Genomic DNA, 19,402 nt, shown 5'->3' with positions numbered 1-19,402 from the left:
TGGAAGAAGAAGTAATCAAATATATATATATTACAAATGATGGAGCTAAAGTTCTTACAACTTTCAAATAGAAGATGAAGCAACGCTAATCTAGCTAATTGACTTTTCTTAATGTATATATATAGCAAGCACTCCTAGATGATGATACATTGCTCTGGTGCAGGTATTTTATGTCGTTTGAATCTATGATAATTTTAGAACGGACATAAAAGTTTATTTTTTAATGTATATAGAAAGTTTCTTCCATAGTAATGTCTTTGAAATAACTGAAAAATATTGAAATTTGCCGACCCAATTAATCATCAAAGTCCACCAAAAGGGTGATAGGCATCATCAAGGTCAACCGAATCACAGAAAGTGGATATGGCATCCCAGTGATGAGGTGATAGAGTGACATCGTTAGTGTCATGCATTGAAGAATTATCTGAGGTGGGTTTTGGGGAGAGGAAGTAATCATTTGAGGAAGGTGAGGGAATTACCTCCTCTTTGTTGAGTGATGGTGAGGGATGAAAAGATGATAAAAAAGGGCACTCTTGATTGGTTGGATTAGGGATGGTGTTGTTAAAGCTAAGCAATATGGAAGTGTCAGGAGCAGAACTATTGGAATCAAGTATGATTTTGGAGTTTATCTTTATCAACTCATTATTGCACGTGTGGTGGCCAAAATAGGTGGTCTTATACAAGGGAGGCTCCTCTTGAATTCTTTGCACTTGTTTTGATGCTTGACATTTCTGATCATACCTGTGACTGCACCTGTAATAGTTCCTGTATGTATATACATTAATCAATTAGCTAGGACTTATATAGACTTACAAGAGAATAATTAGGAAAATGGTGCAGTGTGGAAATATATATATATATATATTTATATATTTTGATTAATCTTACTTATAGTATTATAATTGTTGCCGATTCAATTAAAGAAAATAACTATTTGGAATGACATGTTGGAATTAGTTAATATATTTGTTGCCTACCTTGAGTATTTGGCTTCGAGGATCGCTTTTTGGCCATACTTTCTCCACTGGTGACCATCAACTATTGGAGTTTCCGACACCCTCTCCCATTCTTCTGTAGTTCTTCTGCATATATGCAAGATATCCAGATTAATTTACAACCATGAACTATCCTTAGTTTTGAATAACGAAAGCACGATGAAGGGGTTAAAGGAAAAACTAAAGACAAGGCACCCCAATTACATCATAACCGTTCATCAAATATGTGGATGCACTAAACAATAAATATATAATTGATGTGGTGCATGAAATAACAAATTTAAAACCCTTGAATAGATAGATACTAAGTAAGAGCAACAACCATTGAGGTGTCAAAGGGACAGTTGGAACTCTAATAAAAAAAGGCCACAATAGTGAAACCAAACTACAAGTAGAGTTTCCAATGTAATGGTAGACATGGATACACCCTATGAATCTTTTTCTTTAGAGCTTTTTAATTATAAATAAAGAGTTATTTCTTATAAAAAAAAGACACTCTATAAAACGCTTTTTAAATTTGTATCAAAACTTAATAAAGAATATAGTAGAATAAGATATGTATATCATATAAAAAAGAAAGAAAAAATATGATTACTTTCTCTTGTAGCAGCCTCTTCTGTTCTTAGGGGTGACCCTCTTGCAACTTTCTTGAGAGTGTTGTTGTTGAATCTGGGAAAGCTCATGGGATTCGTAGGTGGGGTATTTGTCAAAGAGGAAGAGGGTGTTGGTGAAGGATCTAAGCACGTTCTTGGCAAGAGTTTGGAGTAAATTAGAAGATGAGTTATCATGTTCATTCATCACTTGACGAAGTTGATTTGCAAACTCACGCCCTCTCACAAGCTCTTGGAATACCCTTCTGTCATCCATTCTTACTTCTCTTCTCTATCCTTGATTGCCTTTAATTTCTTCTTCCCATGCCTCTTTCTCTTATATATTTATATATGTATATATTGGTTCCTTTCACACCGTACGTACAAACTTGCTTTTCGTTCACCAGCTGTATCACCTTCATTTGTTAATTCATTCCTTTTTAAAAATTATTTATGAACTTTATGATATTAAAATTGCTAAACTGTATGCTTTTCAAAAATGACCCTGTTGATATATGATTTTTTTATATTATTTAATCCATGTAAACTTTACTAATATGAGAACAAGAGCACTAGACCCATCTAAAAAATTAAAACATGTATGTTGAATTAGTGATGCTTATGTAAAATTAAACCAATAAAAAAATGATTGTTTTGGTATCTCAAATGTCAAGAGAGTACATGTAAACACTTTTTTTTATTATGAACCAATAAAAAACAACGCATGTTGTAAATGAGTTGGAAATAATGGTATTTTAAATTTTATAATCATAAAAAGTTCCATTGAGAATTATTTTAATTTTGCAAAGTTCAATATTAAATATAAAAAATATGCAAATGCAAATGAAAGGGATAACAAAAGCAAGGTCAAGGGTTCGAATCTTGTCTTGTATATGCAGTCGCGTTAAATTTTGGGACCAGCTATCCTATCCTTTAAGGTGCCTCCAACGTAACGAGGAGATTAGTCACTGTTATCGATGGTAGATACTCCAGGAACGAAAAAAAAAAAACAAAAAACAAAAACAATCCAGTAAATATTTTAGAAATTTAAAAGAAAATCTAAACAATAAGTCGTATTATTACCATAACTTTTTAAAAAATAAAAAAATTGATTCATAAAAACTAAAATGATAACAATAAAATTCGATCTTAAAAATGCATGATACCTTAACTCCCTGTACTACAACTCCACCGATGTAGTGATTACCGGTATTTATGACTGTACTGTAGAATTTACCAAATAAATTGTGGCAAAAAAAGTGTTAAAACATTTTTCAAACTTAACATTGGTTCCCACAGTGTAGCTGAACCTATATTTCGCATCTTTGGACAAATTAACAAATATCCCCTCACTGACGCGACATTAATTTGTGAAAAATGAATAGTTATTAGTATAGTTTAGTATTTTTTTTCAATCTCACTTTTATCTTGTTTTTTCTTTATTACTTCTTTCTTTCTTTTTTTATTCATCAGTCTTCACATCTATCACTTTGTCTCTATACTTTTTCCCCCTCCCTTTCTATACTTTTCATTTCTATTTTAATTCACCCCAAAATAGGATGGACAATATCAATGCTTAAAAAGATGATACATAATTTTGTGAAAGTTTTCCTTTATTTGATACACATGAAAATAATAGGAAAAAAAATTACAAATCTCACATTAGAATTGGTTGGAGTTACAATAAAAACTTAAAAGGAGAAAGAAATTATTATATCTTTTGTAGTTAACATATAAAAACAAATGGTTACATATTAAATTTATTTATATCTTTTAATAATATATTTATTTATTTATTTATTTCTCTTTTACTAGACAAGTAAATAGTCGTCTCATTTTTCACTATTTTTTCTTCTCACTTTTTTTTCCTCTCATTTTTTTTTTCATAAAACAAACCGAGAAATAGTTTGGAGCAGAGGGAGACGAAGATTGTGATCGAAAGAGGTTACAATAGGAGCCAAAACAGTGAACCTATCAGTCTATGACTGCATTTTAATTTTTAAATTTTTATCACTAAGTGTAATTAATCTCAACCCTTCATTTAATTATGCTTCATGTGAACTATATTTTTGCTCGTGCACTGGTGCATGTGGTTAATGTTAGAGGTAGGAAATGAATTGATTTATTTATTTATTATTCATCTGATTTATTTATAAATTAATTTATTTAATTTATCTATTACGATAAAAATAAATAATAGATCAAATTTAATTTATTTATTTAATTTTATAGATAAGTAATGGTTTATCTACAACTTTTTCAAAATTCATTTATAATATAAGATATATTTATTGAATTTAAATTTTAAAAAATATCTCAAGAATTTTAAAGGATCATATAAAAACGTAAAGACTTATAAAAATAATAAATGAAAAAAATATTTAAAAAATAAAATTTATTTAATTTTTAAAATATTACTCTTATGAATGAACATCCATGTTAATGAATTAATTAGATAAATATTTTACTATAATTGTATTAAATAAATTAAATTTTTAAAAAATTTAAATAAATTAATAAATTATTTTTCTTCCATCCATCACCGCTTGTAAAGGTTTATCTATCCTCCCTTATTTTGTTAGAGTATTTAATTGTAAGACAAAATAAAGAAACAATAATTGAGCCACTTGCAATTGAATTAGATCCATAGCCCCCTCCTAGGAAAATTCCAGACCGCAAATAATAATCGAAGGCTTAGGACGTGCCACGTGTACGAAGTGGTTCAGTGACGTCACCATTAGTGTATATGATGACATCATGAGACATATAAAATGACAAAACCATGACACCCAAAAGGACGATATTGCCCTTCCGGGTCGTGCGGGGCGGAGCATCGTAGTCAACCTTCAGACAGAAAATGGTGACTAGTTAATGCGATCTGTTTGGTTTGAGATTAACACAAAATAGTATTCGAAAAACGTGCTTAATTAGATTGTTGCAAACATTTTTACTGAAAATATTTTCAAAATCAAGTGAAAACCTGAAAATGAAAATGTGTTGTTTTCAAAATCTTCTCAAGAAATGAAAACATAATTGTTGAAAACACGATGACGAGGTGTGTAATTCTAATCATAAACATTTTTTTTTAATCTATTTACTATGTGCAACATTTATGTGACATTGGTCTTGAATTCTGAGATGTCACTAACTTGATGTGTTCAATATTTAACAAAGGAAGGGAACACATGCAAAAATAATATATAATATATGATAAAAAAAAAATGAATGCTGGACAAATCAATTACATAATACATGGTGGATGATACACGTTAAAGTTTTATTTCTAATGAAATTTTTTTAATAAACATTTGTAAAATTTATTGAAAAGAATTTGTACTATTTATTTTCATTGTAAAAAAATGTGTACGTTATATCACGTTGTCACTTGATCTTTCATTCCTAATTATTAAAAAAAAAACTATTTATTTTATATTTTTATATAATTTTTGTTTTACAAATTATCAAAAGTAAAACTTTATTCATAATTAAGATTAATATGTATACAATATATTTAAAGAGTTGTATATAAATTGTGGCGAGTTATATATATTATCTTTTGATATGCATATGACATGTTCCTCATTTATAATATTTTATTTTTATATTTTTTATTCCTAATATAATAATTTTAAGAGTACAAAAATTTAATTAAATTGGGTTTGAGGTGTGAATAATAAAATTAATTTTGATGTCTCTAATGAGTCACTCATAAATAGAAGAATGCAATATTTTATCTAGTTTTTCTAAATTACTTGATCTCTTTATCTATAAGTTGAGAATTTATTTTTGTTAAAATGTAGAAACATGTTTATTATTTTCTAAAATAAATTTATAATTGGTTAAATCAGACATATTTTTAATCTTTTCATTTTTAAAAAATAGAAAATGAGAAATCAAAACAAACATATTTTCAAAATGATAGAAATATGAAAATAAAAATTGTTTTCAGAAAATAAAAATAGAAAACATTTTCTAAAACCAAACAGACCGTAATTTACTCTCACTTGCCCATCTAATTATCCTTCATTTTCTAATGTTGGTTTATGTAGAAAATACAAAAATTACAATTGAAAATAGTTTTTTTAAAATGTTTTTTCCTTTTGATTTCACTTATTTTACTCTCTCTCTAAAGTTTAAAATAAACTTTTAAATTACATCACATACATTTTTTTTAATTATTTTGTAGTCTCTATATTTACATTTTTAATTCATTTTAGTTTCTATCGTAATTTTTTTTTATATAGCATTGTTTCTGTGTGCTTATTAAGTTCACGTGACAGTAATGTGTTTTTTATTTTAAAAAAATGATGTATCATTTAATGATTTATTATGCATTATTAACAATTTGACCACTTATTTAAATCACATCTAGTCATAGTAAATATTAATTGTCTATAAAATCATCTAAACTCTTCATTTTTTTCCCACCAAATCATTAAGTGACACATCATCATCTACAAAATAAAATACATCACTGTCTCATGAATTTAATACCACAAAAATTACATTACAAAGAAATTAATATAGACTATAAAAGATTCAAACATGTAAATATAGAGATTAAAAAATTTATTTTAAACTACAAGGATTAAAAGGTAAAGTCATTAAAACTATACAAATTAAAAAAGATATTTTAACTTTTTTTTACTACTTTTGATCTTAATTATAAGTAATATAAGACAAATCATCAAGATTAAGAAAAATAATTTATTTAGTTACTTTTAATTAATTATACCATAAATTCATATTTTATTCCAAAGATACTATTTATTTTAAGTGGTTGTTACATTTATGTTAATTATAAGTGAATGCATATGAAATAGAGTTAATAATAAATTAAGAGTATAAAAAGAAATTTACTCTTAAGTATCTTTAAATATTAATGATTGTTACTTATAATTATTTTTTTTATATTAATGGTGCATGTGTAACACTGTATATTTTGTTGATTATTGTATTTTATCGATAAATATGCGTTGTAGTGTTTTGACGTGTAGTGTTGAGAGACTCTAGGAGTTAAAAAGCTTCTAAAGAGTCTTTAGGTGTTTTTAGAGGACTTCTCTTAGTAGAGGTCTAGTTTGACCTTGAGAGAGAGAGCAGTATATAAGGATTCTTTTGAGAATTGGGTCTTATAAACTCATTCTTAGAGAACCTAGAGAGATAAACTTAGAGAAAGATTCTAGTTGTTGAACCTTTCTTCTTCCTCTTTTAGCTTCTCGGGAGTCTTAGAGCAGTGATTTTAGTACTTGGTGCTGATTCAAGACATTTAGCTCAGAACCATCCTCGTTCTTCATCTCATTCCTCTTTTTGCTCAAAGTTGAGGTAAAGGAAGTTAGAGTTCATCCTTGTTGAATGGTTGGGTTGTTGGTGCTAGGGATGACAAATATACTCGTACCTGCGGGTAATACCCGAACCCGTCCCAACTTTGACGGGGAATACCCAATTTGATCGAGTACGGGTACGAGTAAAACTCGATATATTAAATCGGGTATGGGTACGGGTATGTACTTACCCGCCTTGTACCCGCCCCTGTTCCCATTTTTAATTTAATACTCACTTTCAATTTAATTATATTAAAGAATTTTAATATTTTTTTATGTGTGATTATTTATTATAATATGAGATAGAGAAATAACCTAATTATAATTATAATATAATAAAAAAAATAATTTAAAAATATCATATTTTTTTACAAAAAATAAAAAATAAAAAAAAATTGACGAGTACGGGTACAGTATGGGTATACCCGATACCCGATGGGGAAGGGGATGTGAATGAAAATCATATACCTGACGGGTACGGGTACAGGGACAACGATGGGTTTGACTCGCGGGGATGGGGAAGGGTATCATGAAACCTATACCTGACCTGCCCCTTTGCCATCCCTAGTTGGTGCCTAGGATTCTTTATTTTTATGGTTGTATTGATGAATCTAAGGTGGAATATACGACATATTGAGTTTTGGTATTTGGAGTTTATAAAGGTGAATTTTGGTGATTTGATTCTAATTATTGCATGTTGCCATTTTGGTGTAGAATGAGTTGTAGGTAGGGATGACAACAAGGTAGGGCGAGTACAAGTTTCTCTATATCTGTCTCTGTCCCCGTTCTCATACCCTTTACCTATGTCTAGAGGTATGAAATTTGTGTCTTGATTCTCATACCTGTCCAAAAATTAATTAAATATTATTTTTTTGAAAAAATATATAAAAAATTTAACATAAAATAATTATTATAAAATTACATTAATTAAATTTTATTTGACATAAATTAAAAATAGAGTAAAAAATTACATAATTTAAGTAAATTCTGAAAATAAATTAAATATTTACAAATCTTAAGCAGGTACAGGTACGGGGCAGGTATGTATATATCCATCCTTGTCCCCATACCCGGTTTAATGAATGGGTATTACTCATACCCGTACCTGATCAAATAAGATATTCTCCATTAAAGTCAAGACGGATTCAGACATTATTCACGGGTATAGGTTTAACTTTTTTTTAATGGGTCTAAGGCTTAAGTTTTAACAACCTTACCCTTGATTCAACCTTAGTTCACCATCCCACTTCCCAAAAGTGCTACCCAAGTTACTAACAACTTCTTCAACTGTCTTGAAGTCCTTAAATCCAAAAACATACTCTGTCAATGTCCCATTAACAGTTGATCACTCATTTTTCTTCATTTTTGGGTTGTGAATCAACCCTTGTCCATCTTGCAAAGCTGAAAATAGGAGCAAGGTGGTGGTTGTTTGCCAACAATGTGACATTTGTTATTCCAACCATTGACTTCAAGCATATTATTTCACATCACTAGGGTGTTAACCATTGATTTCCTTGCCAAATCACCCTATGTGTTCAACTACTTAGGGTCTAGACATAGTCAATTCAAACACCATAAAGGTACCATTCAATGTCTTTGGTAAATGACATTGAAGTTGGACCATAGGTTAGTGGTAAAAGGATACCCTTTTTTGAATCAGAAACCTTTGGAAGGTGGATTTTGTCCTTTGTGTTATTTGATTTAGTTAACCATTATAGAAGTGTTTATTTTCTCTCTTCTCTAATTCTTATTTCACTTTCTAAAATCTAAGTTTTATCTAATATCATAAACAATTTTAATCCAAATGTTAGATCCCTTATCAAGGAAATGAATCATGGAATGGAAGATTTAGAGAATAAGATGGAGTCCTTGACAAAGAGAAACTACAATATTAGGAAAAAATTACTTTCTTTAGCCTTTAATTTGTGAAATATTTACACAAATATGGTTGGTAGTTGTCAGAACCCGAAAAATTTTGATCTTACACACAAATAGTTAATTTCTAGTTTGAAAATCTCATCAATTAAGGAATGCTCAAAGTCCAGATTAATCCTTAATTAATGATTTTAAAAGAGTTCGAGGAGTCGCTACCGATGTTTTACTCAAAACATAAAATAAAAAAAAAAAAGAGTTTTAAAAAACTGCCAAAATGACCTTTACAACTAGAATTTGGGCTCGGGGGTTGATTACGTGTAAGGAAGGTGCTAGGCACCCTAACACGCCCTAAATTGGTACCCTATAATGAAATTAACGCGATCAAGAATAATAAATTAAATATTTAGTTCCCTTTATTAATGATTATTTACATGCTTAAATTTAGATTTACACAATTTTCCCTAAATTTAAAGAAACAGGGGAGTTGGGATGCAAAACCTTAGGAGTTTCAATTGAACAAAACCACATAATTGAAAGTGAAGAAAGTCCACCAATGGAAAAATATCAATATAAAAAATTGGTAGGGAAACTAATTTACCTATTACACGCTAGACCAGACATTACTTATACTATGAGTGTTGTTAGTCAATTCATGTATGAACCCTGTGAAAGGCATATGCAAGCAATTGACAAGATCCTTCAATACTTGAAGTCAAGTCCAAGGAAGGGATTACTATTCAAAAGAGGAGACATCATGTCTATGGAAATATATATTGATGAAGATTTCATAGGGTTAGTCACAAATAGGAGATCTACTTTTGGATATTATATGTTCTTGGGAGAAAATTTGGCGACTTTGAGGAGTAAGAAACAAAATGTAGTTGCTTGATCTAGTGTAGAAGTTGAATTTCAAGCCTTGGCACAAGGCATATGTGAAGGGCTATGGATGAAGATTATTTTTGTTGACCTTAGAATTCAAATTGATCTACCTATGAAGTTGTTTTATGACAAGTCAATGATCAACATTGCTCATAATCTAGTTCAACATGACAAGACCAAGCATATTGAGATAGACAGACACTTCATCAAAGAGAAGTTGGACAATGGTCTTATTGTTACAGCTCATGTCCATACAAGATTTCAAGTGGCAGATGTATTTATTAAGGGACTACCTACTAACAGATTTCATATGATATTTTCTTATTTCTTTTATATTTATTTATTTATTTTCATAGTTACCTGTTTTATGGACAAATTGTATCTCTAACAGGGGAAGGGAAAAATATAATGAGCATGAAACAAATTAATAAAATTCCTCTTTTTCAATAGCATATTTAGATAAACAATCAATAACAACCAAAACAACAGTGTATCTGTTGGAAGGAGGAAGCCCAGTGATGAAATCCATGGCCATATCTTCCCAAATCTGAGAAGTAATTGGTAGGGGTTACAGTAACCCACTAGGTAATGAGGTGAAAGTCTTTTCTCGTTGGCAAATCAAACATGCAAATACAAACTTTTTATATCTCAATGTTAGATAAAAAAAAATGAGTGAAAATTCAAGCTTCGGATCTAAGAAACCTACGTGATAATCAATTGGGGAGGAATGATATTCATAGAGAACCTATTGAATCAGTGGTGATTGAGGTGGTTGTGCTTCCAATATAACAACTGATTACAAACTTGATAATCAACTTATGTACCCTATAGACATTAGGCTTTAAGGTCACTAAGAACAAGGTCTTGTGTAATAATTGTAGCAATTTGTTAAAGCAATGAATGATGAGTGTCGAAACCCAAAAATTTCCAACCTTGCCAACAAATGATTTGGACCTTTGATTTGAAAATCTCATCAACTTTGGATTGTTTGAAGACCAGACTAATCCTCTATCTGATGGTTTAGAAAAGAGTTTGAAGGAGTCACCACCGATATTTTACATAAAACATTGGAAAAAGAAAACATTTTCAAAAAGTCGACTTTGGCCTTCATAGCCAGAGTCGGGTTCGGGGGGTTGGCTACGTGCAAGGAAGGTATTAGGCGCTCTGCAACACCCAAATTTGGTACTCTATGACAAATTTAGCATAATAACGACATAATTAAATTTCTAACCCTTTTATTTTATTAAACATACAACAATTTATCTCTACATTATCCTAGTCTACAACATACACATCACTTTCATTATCTACATGGTGCCTATTCTATGCATATAGGAAAAATGATAAACAAAGCAGTAAATAAAATAGAAGAATTGGGAACCTCTAAAGTAAGTTTTTTATAAATCTTTGCAAATTTTGCATAACGGTGCTTTTTGGAAACCTCTTTACTCTACAAAAAAAAACTCACTATCACTCAAAATTCATAGAGAGTGGGGAAAAGATCAAGTGTGTGGAAAAATGAGCTCCTGACATGCTTTTATAAGCATCTAGGGAAGAGGAACCATCGTTTCCAACATTGGCATGGCTGTTCCACGCTTTAAAACTACACTAAATTAGGTTATTCGGAATGGTTGTTCCCAATCTAGGTCTTATGTTGAAAATTGTCATTAGGAACGACCTTTCCAGGGGTGGGAACAACCGTTCTGAGCCTAAATTAGGGTTTTGGCCCCTTTTCATGCAGAAACGCCTCTCAAACTTCCTGTGCTTCGTCTTGGATCGCCTCCGTACCTTTTTTGGCCTCTGTGAGTTACTCCTCTCATCTCAAAGGTTTCTCAATCCTCGTAAAAAAAACTGAACAAAAATCGGTGTCTACAATGAGGCATAGACACAACCATAAAGAAAGACTTGGATAGGGCATCAACTAGCAATTTATCCTTACTAGACTTGTATTTAATGGAAAAATCATATCTAAGAAACTTATGGAGCCAACTTTGTTGCTCCGACATTTATATGACGATCCATAAAGGCTCTCAAATTCTTTTGGTCAATGCAGATAATAAGTTTATGTCCCAATAGGTAGCGCCAAAATTTAGTTATGACGACTGAAATAGCATGTAATTCATAGACATAAGTAAACTACTTCTGTAATGAGGGCTAAGTTTCTAGGAAAAATAAGCTATAGGGTGTTTTCCTTGGCTAAGAATGACAACTATACCCGAGCTCGAAATATCAATTTCTAGGATTAAAACTTCTGATAAGTTAGACAAAGCAAGAGCAGGTGCTTGAGTTATGGCCTGTTGGAGGATGTGGAAAGCTCTAGTAGATTCCACTAGAAACCATCTATTTTAAGAGGTCATCAATAAATGGGAAAACAAGCATAACCCTTAATAAAACACTAGTAATAGCTTGTTAGACTCAAGAATCATCTCAACTATTTAATTGTAGTGGGCACAAGCCAATCCAAAACAGCTTGGACTTTAGAGTGGTCCATTCCTACACCATGACTAGAAATTGTGACCCAAATAATCAATTTTTTTAGACCAAAAATTCATTTTGAAAGTTTGGCAAAAAGATAACGAAGTCTCAACAAATGAAGAACTTCCTCCAAGTGTACAAGATAGGAGGATCATGATGGACTATAAACAAGGATATCATCAAAGAAGACAAGCACGAATTTGTAGAGCTTATTTCTAAAATCCTGATTCATGAGGCTTTGGAAAGTTCTCGGAGCATTTGAATAGCCAAATGGCATAACAAGCCATTCATATAAACCTTGGTGGGTTCAAAATGTTGTTTTATGTTTATCTTTTTATTTAACCAAAATTTAATGGTATTCCGATCATAAATCAAGCTTAAAGAAATGTGTGACCCCAAATAACCCATCAAGTAATTCATCACTATGGGAATAGCAAAGTTATCTTTCACTATAACCACTTTGAAAGATCTATAATTAGTGTAGAAATGCCATGTGTCATTTCTTTTTCTTTACCAATAATACATGTGTAGAAAAAAGGTTGGTACTTGGTCAAATGAGGCCTAATGATAACATATCAACAACATATGTTTAATTTGAGTTTTCTGACTATGGGGATACCTTTAGGGCTTGACTTGATGGGATTGTTGTCATCTAAGAGGGGAATGACATGATCTTGACTCTAGTGAAGAGGATGGATGGTAGGTGAAGTAAAAACATACATGAATTTGATGAGCAACAATTGCATGTTTGGAGGCAAGTCATGAGGCAATTGGAGTTATGAATCAAGTCATGGAAATGTAAAGCATAAAATTCAATTGAATGAGTGTGTTGCAACCTCTTAATGTGGTCAAATTGAGCAATGCTATGAGTAGTGATACTTGTGTCACCATGTAAAGTAATAAAAGAATCACCCAAATAAAATTTGATGCTCAAGGAATTATAATCAGCAACATGAGGACCAAGTGTAGCTAGCCAAGTGGCTCTAAGTACTAGATCAGCACTAATAATAGGCAATAAGTATAATGGTAAATTCAAAGCATGCCCTTGAATGTGGACTAGTAAATTGCAAATAAAACCCTCAACAATTAAGGTGTTTCCATTACCTACTAAGATTTAAAATGAAGAAGTGGGTTCCACAAGTAATTTGAGACCATGAGCAAGTCTTGGTTGTAAGAAATTATTGGAATAGCCTCCATTGAGCAAAATTTGAATGGACTCACCTCGTATCAATCCTTGAAATCGTTGAGTATTTTGTTTCCATGAGCACCTTTGGGAGCATTAAAGATAATCGTAATTGTGTTGGTTTCGAGTTCCCTCTGTATTTACTGGTTCATCAGGAAGGGCAAGTTTAAGTTCATCTTGATCCGCTTCTTCTAAATGTAAAAATATGTAATGTTTGTTGGGGCATTTTTGTTTGAAAGAGACTTTTTCATCACAAATATAACAAATACCATTTTCTCTATGCAATTGCATTTTAGTAGGAGAAATCTTTTTAATGGTGGGTTGAGTTGGTGGATTGACAATTGGTTTAGTGGTAGGGTTGGGTAATAATGGCGATAGAGTAGTAGGTTTGGAATAATGTAAGGAAGATTGATTGTGTGATGTAGATGGAATGTAAGGCTTAACTATGGGATAATGTTTTCTTCATAGATGCGGAAAAATATAATGTATATTTCTCGAATTTGGGAAAAATACAAAAGTGGTATAAATAGAATACAAGAGAATAAACCTACACACTAATTTATCCTTGAAAATCTGGGAAATAATTATCCCTATAAATGTTGTATCTAAATAATTAAAGGAGGGAAAATAAAATTGATCTTATTAACATTAAATCCTATTGTGGGCTGTACAAATCAGAAATGAATGATTATCATTGATATATGATGATCTCTAACAGATTCTTATTGATATGCACTGATCTCTAACACTCCCCCTTAATCTGGAACATGGTCAACACTTATTCTCTACTGTTTGTCTGCATGATGGAACATGGTCAACACTTATAATACCATGGTCAATTTTTTATTTAATGAAGTGTCGGTCAATCTCCACGTGCTTTGTCCTATCATGGTGGACTAGGTCCTTTGCAATGCTTATGGCAGCTTTATTGTCATATAATATCTTCATATTGTAATTGATGGGAATTCTGATTTCATCCAACATTCTCTTAAGCCAGATTCCTTCACAAATACCTTGAGCCATAGCTTTGAATTCAGCTTCTGCACTACTCCTTGCCACCATAGGTTACTTCTTACTTCTCCAAGTCACCATGTTTCCCCACACAAAGGAGCAATAGCCCGTAGTTGATTTTTTGTCAAAGGGGTATCCTGCCCAATCCGAGTCAGCATAGTCATCAATGCTTCTGTTTGAGTTCTTTTTGAAGTAGAGCCCTCAACCTGGTGTACCTTTGAGATATTGGAGGATTCTGTTCACCGTTTTCATGTGGGCCTTAGTTGGATTAGATGTATAGTGACTAGCTAAGCTCACAATAAAACCAATGTCAGGCCTAGTGTGAGTTAGGTAGATTAGCTTCCCAACTAGGCTTTGATATCTATCTTTATCAGCTGGTGGACTTTCTTTTTCACTTCTCTTTTCCGGTTCAATAGGAGTATTGGTTTCCTTGCATCCAAGCATATCGGTTTCTTGAAGTAAGTCCAATGTATATTTCCTTTGTGATACATAAATACCATTCTTTGTCCGAGCACAATTCCATCCCTAGAAAATATTTGAGCTGTCCAAAGTCCTTGACTTTAAATTCCTTGGCCAAACGACCCTTTAGATGCTTGATTTGATCATAATCGTTTCTTATGATAACGATATCATCAACATAAACAATGAACAAGGCTACCTTCCCTTCCATGGAGTGTTTGACAAACATAGTGTGATTTGATTGGCATTGGTTGAACCCGTCTTCCTTGACAACTTAAGTCAATCTATCAAACCACGCTCTCAAAGATTGCTTAAGGCCATATAGAGATTTTCAGAGCTTGCACACCATGCTTTAGGTTCTAGATGACTCAAGTGCTAGGGGAATTTGTACATAGACTTCTTCTTCTAGTTCACCGTTCAGGAAGGCATTCTTGATGTCTAGTTGATAGAGGGGTCAATCTAAATTTTCAGCTAAAGAGAGTATGACTCAAATTTAATTGAGTTTGCCTTGGATCTATGTTGGAATCTACTCCCTTCCTTCTCTTCTTGAAATACGTTATCCAGTTGTCTCCTTGTGTGGCTGGGCTTTGATTCTACTAAGATGTAATCCTCTCTCTAGCTATAGTTGGTGCAGTTTCTACTATATTTTCCTATTTAGTTTCTGCTACAGGTGCAGTCTCGGTTGATTTTGCATTTGGGACATATTTGATTAGCTCAAATCCCGAAAATTTTGTTGCATTATCTACATTTTCTACTGTAGTTTTCTTTGGTGCAGGTGTAGTATTGGTTGGCTCTATATTTGGGGCAAATTCAACTAGCTCAAATCCCAAAAGTTGGGATTCTATCACTTCAATTCTGCTCCCCTTGAACACCAACTTTGGGGTAATAAAGCTGATTCTCAAAAAAAGTGGCATCCATGGTGTGGTAAAATTTCCTGTTTCAGGGTGAATAGAATTTTTACCCCTTTTAGTGGAGGGAGTAGCCGAGGAAGATGCACTTGATGGATTTCGGGTCAAGTTTGTTGCGACAAGGATTGAGGTTGTTGATGAAGGCTGAACATCTGAATATTTTCAAGGGAATGGATGTAAGGATACGACTGGTGGGTATGAGGTTTGGAGAGTAGAATAAGGGGTGTTAAAATTGAGGATTCGGGAGGGCATTTTATTTATAAGGTAGGTTGTAGAGAGGACAACTTTTTCCGAAAATTGGTTGGGTACATTTGTAGCTAACATAAGAGATCTAGTCACTTCTAGGAGATGTCTATTCTTTCTTTTGGCAACTCTGTTTTGCTGAGGGGTATCTACACATGAACTTTGATGTATGATTCCATGTTTCTGAAGGTAGGAATTTAGTGCAGAGTGATAATACTCTCGGCCGTTGTCACTTCTAAGCACATTAATTCTGCTTTGAAATTGTGTTTCCACCATAGTATGAAACAACTCAAATATTCTGCCATTTTTTGATTTCTCCTTCATTAGGAAAACCCAAGTGACATGCGCGTGATCGTCAATGAAGGTGACAAACCATCTTGATCTAGTGACATTGTTTACCCGTGATGGTCCTCATATATCATTGTGAATTAGGGAGAAAAGTTGAGAGGGTTTATAGGGTTGAGGCGGGTAGGAGCTACGAGTATGTTTGGACAATTGGCATATTTCACATTGAAACAACTCCTTGTTTTTATTGAATAATGTGGGAAACATTATTTTCAAGTACATAAAATTTGGGTGGCCTAACCGATAATGCCACAACATTACAGAATTTTTCCTATTTGGAGGTACAATTGCACAAGAGTTAGCCTTGAGTTCCGCTTTTGACTCTTCAACTTGGAGGAGGTAGAGTCCAACACATTCTTTAGCATTTCCAATCGCCTTCCCCGACTCCAAAATCTAAAATTCGCATAGGTTAGGGAAGAATTTAGTAACACACTTCAAATCTCTTGTCAGTTTGCTAATGAACAACAAATTACAGTCAAGTTTAGGCATATAAAGGACTGAATTCAGGATAATATTTTGTGAGATAATAATGAAAGAAATCATGTGCTATCCGAACGATGTAATTATTTAGGCATGGAGAATAGCTTTTAAACACAGTTAAGTCTCCAATCATGTGATCTGAGGCTCTTGAGTCAATGATCCGTGACTTTAGTTTTCCTTTGCTAGTATTTAAAGCATGCAAGAAATTACCTTTTTGTGCCACTGTAGTTGTACCAATTGTTTGCTAGAGAATTTTCTACAGTCCTTCCATTTACTCCTTGTTGAATAAAGATGGGTTAGAATTTACCTCAGTTGTGTTGCCTCTATTGTTCAGGTTTTTGGTCTGTTTTGCCTCTGAAGGTTTGCCATGAATGATCCAGTAGTTATCTTTAGTGTGACCCAGTTTCTTGCAATAATCACACCAGGGCCAATTTTTGTTTTTGAGATGTACGAGGTGAGTTCCCCCTTGCTGCCATTGCTGAGCCTTCAATGGATGGGGCTGCACATGACTTTTCAAGCATCACTTTCCTCTTGCTCTCCTCTCTTCTCACTTTCGAAAATACATCTCGGATTGTTTTAAGAGATTTGGTTCCAAGGATTCTCCCCCGGACTTTATTAAGTTCTGTGTTTTGCTCCAATAGAAACTTATAGATCCTATCTTTCTCCACCAATTATTTGTACTTCTTTTTATCCTCGGTACAACTACATTGAACGTCTTCATATATGTCCAATTGTTGCCAATGTCGACTGAGTGTATCAAAATATTCGGTGACTGAGAAATCACCTTGTCGCAAGTCATGGAGTATGCTCTTGATTTCAAATATTGTAGACGTATTGTCCACATTTGAGTAGGTTTCCTTCACTGCATCCCACATCTCCTTGGAAGTATCATAGTACATGAAATTTTCCCCAATTTCATTAGTCATGGTGTTGAACAACCATAACATGACTAAATTGTTTTCCAATTGCCATATTTTGAGATCGGGGTCACCTTTTTCTGGACTCTTGGAGTCTCCTATGATGTAACCTTCCTTCCCTTTTTCCTTGAAGAAAGATCTTAACTGATCCCACCCAGTGAGGGTAGTTCTGGCCATTCAATTTGTGACTGTCGCCACCCGCCGAAACGGACCTTGGCATTCGCGACGATGGTCGGACTCTTTTTAATGTTTTGAAAAGTGGTGGATTGTTAGAACGACTTATTCTCAAACTGAGACCTTGTCGAACTAACAATTTTATTAAAATGGTTCACCAATCCATGTTAACCCCAAGCGGGACCCTCCATGGATTAGTGGTTTTCGCAAAAGGTAGGGTTCTTGGAGTCGCCACCAATGTTTTACTCAAAACATTGGAAAAAGGGATAAGGCAATTGATTTCATAAATCAACCTTGGTCATTACAACCAGAGTCGGGTAAGGGAGTCGGTTACGTGCGGGGAAGGTGTTAGCACCCCACAACGCCCCTTTCGGGTTCCCTATGACGGATTATTTCATAAATAACAGTGCAAAATTACTAAATTACCCCTATTTATTATAAACGATTATAAATTAAATATCTACATGATGACAAAATTAAATATGCGACAATCAGAAAGCAATAAAAGAAGGGATTTTAAGGAAAACCTCTTGAAGCGTGCTTTTTATATATCAATGAAGTTTAGGAGGCTTTTTGGCGCTCCCTCCCTCTACAAGCTCGCTCGCTCCTTCCTAAAAAATAATTTTTACTATGGAAATCCAAAAGATTTCCCTTCGACTAAGTTCGAGACTCAAGCAAATGGCTCGTGACTCAAGAACTTCGTCAGATCGACTCCCAGAGAGATTTCTAGGGCAGAACACTGCTCAAAAACCCCAGAATACTCAAGGAGGGAGTCAAAACTGTGTGTAAAAGTGTCAAATGACGTCCAAATGACGTCCTATTTATAGGGATGAGGCGCAGTACGGCCCCTGGGATCAATACGGCCCGTATTGAGTTTTTGTACTTCAATACGGCCGTATTGAATTCAGTACGGCCGTATTGAAATACAGAAACTTCAATACGGCCGTATTGGTTTCAGTACGGCCGTATTGTAGTACAAAATGTGCAGTACGGCCGTACTGAACTCCAAGGAGGCCGTATTGAGCTCCAAACCTCCCACTTTCTTATTTTTGGCTACTCTAAGACCTCTAAACCTACAGATAGTCATCCTATGGTCTTCTGGGAGTCCTTCTGGCTGACTTTCCTTTGATCTTTGAGAGTCTTCGAGTCTTATTTCCGACCCGGACAATTTTAGGGGTCTACAGCTGCCCCCCCTTTACTTAGTCAAACGGCCTTTTGGTGTACCGTTTGATAAGTAAAGGAGTTGACCCAATTGTCCGGGGAATAAGCCATCCTTCCGACTTGTAGTGTCTTCAGGTGGGAAAATTGTTGAGTAGCCTCTCCAGGTTGAGTATTAGTCGTCGCCTCTCCAGGCTCATGCATACCTCCGTGTTCTTGACAACCTCGGGGTAGCTGAGTGTCGCCACCGGCCCGAAACGGGCTTTCGGCATTCGCGAAGGATGGTTGGACTCTTTTATTTGTTTAAAAATATGGATTGCTAGAATGACTTATTCTCAAACTGAGACCTTGTCAAACGAGCAATTTTATTAAAAGGCTCACCAATCCAT

General features: G+C 33.4%; 1 protein-coding gene across 1 annotated transcript; it reads right to left on the bottom strand.

The window, feature by feature from the left end:
• Positions 1 to 1,927, bottom strand: LOC109801820 (WRKY DNA-binding transcription factor 70). Its single transcript, XM_020362952.3, has 3 exons — positions 1,591 to 1,927; positions 978 to 1,082; positions 1 to 765 (listed from the first exon to the last, which is right to left on the bottom strand). Exons 1-3 carry the CDS (start codon positions 1,860 to 1,862, stop codon positions 303 to 305), a joined length of 840 nt encoding a protein of 279 aa, XP_020218541.1. The 5' UTR covers positions 1,863 to 1,927; the 3' UTR covers positions 1 to 302.
• Positions 1,928 to 19,402: the final 17,475 nt, after the last annotated feature.

This window comes from Cajanus cajan, chromosome 3, assembly GCF_000230855.2.
Source record: "Cajanus cajan strain Asha chromosome 3, NIPB_CcT2T_4, whole genome shotgun sequence".
Classification (NCBI taxonomy): Eukaryota; Viridiplantae; Streptophyta; class Magnoliopsida; order Fabales; family Fabaceae; genus Cajanus; species Cajanus cajan.
Note: the sequence above shows the minus strand (reverse complement) of the source record. Positions and strands in the feature narration are given on the sequence as shown.

Bases quoted from the DNA above. Each gene is read 5' to 3' on its own strand.
- LOC109801820 (XM_020362952.3), bottom strand. From the start codon at position 1,862: ATGGATGACAGAAGGGTATTCCAAGAGCTTGTGAGAGGGCGTGAGTTT. The intron at 1,083-1,590 runs GTAATCATATTT...GCATATATGCAG, and splicing joins AGAGGCTGCTACAAGAGAAA to AAGAACTACAGAAGAATGGG. The intron at 766-977 runs GTAGGCAACAAA...ATATACATACAG, and splicing joins CTCGAAGCCAAATACTCAAG to GAACTATTACAGGTGCAGTC.